General features: G+C 37.4%; 1 protein-coding gene across 1 annotated transcript; it reads right to left on the bottom strand.

Annotated features, from left to right (window-relative positions):
- Nucleotides 1-734: 734 nt before the first annotated feature.
- LOC100888875 (rhamnose-binding lectin) lies at nucleotides 735-3526 on the bottom strand. The gene is made up of 2 exons (XM_003728242.3): nucleotides 3276-3526; nucleotides 735-2623 (listed from the first exon to the last, which is right to left on the bottom strand). Exons 1-2 carry the CDS (start codon nucleotides 3343-3345, stop codon nucleotides 1428-1430), a joined length of 1266 nt encoding a protein of 421 aa, XP_003728290.2. The 5' UTR covers nucleotides 3346-3526; the 3' UTR covers nucleotides 735-1427.
- Nucleotides 3527-5118: the final 1592 nt, after the last annotated feature.

Genomic DNA, 5118 nt, shown 5'->3' with positions numbered 1-5118 from the left:
AAGGATCAATAAAATATGAAATACAAACAAAAGAGGCATTGGGGACTCCCGACTGTCAATTTTATTACACCATTGGATTAACTCATGATCATGATCATGACCATCTATAATTAAGGTCACGATAAAAGTTTGTACAAGAGGAATCACATTAAAATTGGCAATCATTAGGTCAAAGTCGAATATCCCAAAGCAATTTAATATATTGTTCCTTATCCAGAACAAAAGCGTATGGTATTTAATGTCAACAGCATTATCCGATATATCCAGAATTAAAAACAACATGTGAAAACGATGTAAAGACGTTTTGTTTTTAAAATGAAAGGCACTAGCTTACCTAAAATGTCTACAATTTAGTTCTAGTCATATTCTCAACTTTGATTTAGAAATGAAAGGCATGTCATAAAATATCTACAATTAAGCACTAGAGAAATCCTCATCTAAGTTTAGATTGTTTATATTTAATATTTCTCTCTTCATTGGTATCTTATCTGAGAATTCCACAAAAATTCTACAACATTAATCATTAGAAGGATTTATTAATGATTATGAATGCATTCAACAACAATAGATGAGGATTATGCTGCATTATTGTAGAGCGCTTAGAGACTTCTGACAAAGTAAGTGTTAGGCGCTATATAAGCACTGTAATTATTAATAATAACAGTAAGAGCATTTAAATATATTGAGAAAAAAATATATAATATTGGTTAAATGATTTTTAGTGATGCTATTAGATTGTCAACAATGAAGTCAAAATGTTTGTATAGTTTATTGTGTAAATTCAAGACAAGTAATCCAATTGTATTAAGACATTGGGAAGAACATTTTAACCTTCCTATCGATTTGCCTAGAACAAATATATTAAGTTCAAAGTATCAAAAACAGTAAAGTGAAACAATTCAGTTTTAAAGCACATCATCGTATTTTACCATTCAGGTCAAATCTACATAAATGGAAAGTTGTAAGTGACAATTAGTGTGCTCTTTGCAAAGCTACCGTATCGTCTGTTCATGTTTGGCTAGAATGCCAAAAGATAAAACTATTCTGGAAACGAATTGTTGCTTTTATTCGCTGCAACTTCAAACCATCACTGATATCAAGTGAAAAAGCACTTGATTCTTGGTAAAGTTTATAATTTTTCAAATACTAAAAATATTAATATAATCATTACATACGCACAATATGCATAATGTATACGTTAAACTACTTTCAAGGGGAAAAGTACACGTTTATAAAAAAAAAATTAAAAGAACTGCATCGGATAAAATCGCATTACAACATTTCACTCCGTGATTTTAACTGTAGAATTATCGTCTACATAACGATGAGAAATGTTTCCATGTATAGAAATATGAATGATAAACAGTGGTCATAAGCGCGCCCCTCCCCCATTTTTTTTTGTGGTAAGATATCGTTTAAAGTACAGTCTATATTTGCTTACAGTCGTAGAGTACTTCTAGATACTTGAAGGTATATACACAAGGATCTCCAAAGACAACGTTGCTGGCAGTCACTGTGCAGGAGGACAGGCCATTGCACTTGTCCTTCACGATGCGAATAGAGGACGATGCACGGCAATTCTGATTTGAGGTTTGAGGATGAGGGCAGATGTCCGGGCCTGCCATGCGACCATAGAATGCGTCAAGGACCACGATCTTCTGTCCTGGTGGACAACCGATGTGAAGAATATCATGCTCGCAGACACGACCCCTGCGAGCGCAAGTGTACTCCATCTCTAGATACTTGTAGGTACCTACACAGGGATCACTGAAGATCTGGTTGGAGGCAGCCATCGTGCAAACAGACCGGCCTTGGCAGGCTGATCGGGCAGTAGCGAGAGAGTTAGGAGCGGCGCAGTTGGTTGTTTGGATGCTAATATGAGGACAGAAATCCGATCCAGGAACCTGGCGACCATACATGGCTTTGGATATGACAATAACCGGAGTGTGTGAAGGACAGCTTAGGTTGATGGAACCCCCTTCGCAGATTCGTTTCATATTGCTTACGGGTCCGGGCTTGCAGGTATACTTTACTTCAAGATACTTGTATGTGCCGACGCATGGGTCACCAAAGACAGAATTAGTAGCTAGGACGGTACAGCTTGTCTGTTCGTTACAGATGTTGCCGACTATGTTCAAAGAATTTGATGCAAAGCATGCAGTCGTCCGGATGCTGCTATGTGGGCAAGTTTCTGGTCCTGTTGTCCGACCATAGTTAGCGCTGATGATATTGACTACAGATCCAGAAGAGCAAGATAAAGACAGGGAACTCCCCTCACAGGTGCGTTCCGTGTTGCAGTCCGATCTATTTTCGCAGGTGGGTTCCGTTGGAATTATGTCGTTTCTTCTCTGGCATGTGTAGTTGACCTCAAGGTATTTGTAAGTACCAACGCAAGGGTCACCAAAGACACTATTTGTTGCAACCACGGTGCACCTTGTCTGTCCATTACAGAGGTTGCCGACAATATTCATTGAATTTGATGCGTAACAATCAGTTGTCTGGATGCTGCTATGGGGACATGTTTCTGGTCCAGTCGTCCGACCATAGTTGGCGCTGATGATGCTGAGCACAGATCCAGAAGGGCAAGATAGAGAGAGAGGATTTCCCTCACAATTCCTCACAACTGTTTTGAAATGATAATTAAACCAACAAATTATATTAGCACTTGACCTCTGCCTATGGTCCAATTCAATAAGCTTTCGGAATGTTAACTTTTATTCCAAATTTTCAAAAAATTAAGTAAGATTACATTTTGATTTCATTGATAACTTAAAGGTACGTGTGCCCAATGATCGTCTGATACAACATAACTTCTTTTCCAAGGTAGAAATAGTTTAGCTATATTCTTTCCTACATTTTCCCGAAATTAGTGCTCATTGTCTGTCTATAACGATGTCATATTATGAGGAACTCTTGTTTAACAAAATGGTAAAATCTTTCATAAATCAGATAATCACATTTTGCAAATCACTATCATTCAGTTTTGGTCACTAAGATCAGGCGTTTGTTGTACAAAATATCCACAGTAGATCAAAACTTTACCAGAGTCGAAGAATATTGCTAAATAGGACAGTTGCCACGCCGTTTGATAATTGATAATTATAGGTCTCCAGGTAATATGCTTTACCTTAATCAGATTTGACCAAAAAATACTTACGGTAAACTCGGTCTTTCACTGTGTAATAAGCTAATTCAACAATCAAATTTCAGTTATAAGATATAAAAACTAGCATTTTGTTTCACCCACATAATCATGATTGATGAGAATAACTCACCGGTTGCTGTTGTACACCCAAGATATAGGTATACCATGCAGATGACACAAAATAACGTCTTTCCTGCCATATTTACTGTTTAAAAATGAAGAAATGAAACAGTATTATGGGCTAGCAACAGTAGGTCAACAAGACAGTGATCATTTCCTCATTGATTTTTGAGTATAACTCGTGATCAAGCAGCCGGATACCACGTACAGCCAGACTTAAACGTCCTACAACAGACCAAAGTATGATCATATGATTATTATGATAGGTCTATATTTCCATCAAATCATGAATAGCCAAGTACCAGTCGGTGTAGGGGTCGGTGTGGAATCGGTTTGGTGGTCTGACTGAGATAATAGATTATTCGAATGACCTTTGGGCTCGAATGTAAATATTGCCTCCAATGAAAGGCAGTTGTGGATCCAAGGGGCACCTCCCCTAAACAAACAAAAACCAACAATAATAATAATGTAAAAATAATGTTCTTGCTTTGCACAGAATTGTATAATGTGTTCTCACCCCGCTTTTATAGCAGTTCAGTAGAATATGTCGTGATAGCTATGGGTACACGTATATAAGTGTGTCTCATAATTTAAAAAAAAAGACTTATTTAGGGAAGGGGCATTGGAAACGACCGCAGTTCTAGGGGTACAGTTCGTTTTTTAATGAAATTTGGATATTTTGTCCCCCCCCCCATGACCGGCTTCATTGCCTTATACGGTGGTGCATTCTCAATATGGTAGGGCCTACACGTTATACACAAAGCTCCTCCGATTCTCTGAAGTAATATATCGCTCTTAATTTGGATGACTGTAAATTAAAGGGCACATTGGAATCATAGGTTAAAGGGGTACTTATCAAAAAGGGCATTTATAGGAAAGGAAATAGGAAAATTATCAAAAGGTAAAGAGGGGAACTTATCAAATTGAATATGGGCACTTATTACATCGAAAAGGGGCACTTATTAGATTTTAAAGAAAAAAACTAGGGCACTCAGAGAGAAAAGGAGGCCCCTGTCATAGTAAGATGGGACACTTATCATATTCAAAAAAGGGCTTTTAAGGAAGTGAGAAGGCAATTCAAAAGGGACATTTACAAGACAGTTGAAATTGACAATAAATAATTACAAATAAAAGAGGCACTTATCAGAAGTAAAAGGGGCACTTTGGAGGTACTTCAAAAACGTATTAGAGTGTTCTCAAAGTCCAGGAAACAGTTTATATATATTATGTAACCCGGAAACAATTGTCTACTTTCTGATTTAAAAACAAATCTAATAGTTTCTTTGCATTGCACTTATCTGACTATACTGCCTCCTTAACTTCGTGTGTTGACAACGAGAAAGGTAATAACTCCATACATTAGTCAATGAATTAATGCCCTTCTGGCTCTCAACAGACGATAATCATGTTTTCTATAGGGATTTCCTGGTAGATGTATCGATATCAAGGGGTACTTATACAGGGAATAGGGGACGTGACTCCTCCTCCTCCTCCCCCCTCCCCCCCCCCCCCCGAGAAAATGAATTAAATTTCTATTTCTAAATGTATTTCTCTTTTACCCTTTTTATTCCTTTTCTACTCTTTAGTTGTTCATTTTTTCCTTCTTTTTGTCATATTTTTTACTTGTGCTTGTTTGAATATAGCATTTGCTAATTTGGTAAACCATCCGCCCCCTGTCAATAAGGTTACACGCATCCTTCTCAATTTGGAAAAGTGTTTCCTCTATCTCACACACACACTCTTTCTATCTCTCTCCTAGTTTTCTCTGTATGTTTGTATGTCCGTCTCTCTCTCTCTCTCTCTCTCTTTCACTCTCTGCTTTCACTCTCTGCTTATTCTTTATATCCCACTAT

This window comes from Strongylocentrotus purpuratus, unplaced genomic scaffold, assembly GCF_000002235.5.
Source record: "Strongylocentrotus purpuratus isolate Spur 01 unplaced genomic scaffold, Spur_5.0 spur5_scaffold_21, whole genome shotgun sequence".
NCBI classification, from domain to species: domain Eukaryota; kingdom Metazoa; phylum Echinodermata; class Echinoidea; order Camarodonta; family Strongylocentrotidae; genus Strongylocentrotus; species Strongylocentrotus purpuratus.
Note: the sequence above shows the minus strand (reverse complement) of the source record. Positions and strands in the feature narration are given on the sequence as shown.

Excerpts from the sequence above, each read along its gene's own strand:
- LOC100888875 (XM_003728242.3), bottom strand. The coding sequence starts at position 3,345 with ATGGCAGGAAAGACGTTATTTTGTGTCATCTGCATGGTATACCTATAT. Across the intron at positions 2,624-3,275 it reads TGGGTGTACAACAGCAACCG|TTGTGAGGAATTGTGAGGGA; the intron begins GTGAGTTATTCT and ends ATTTCAAAACAG.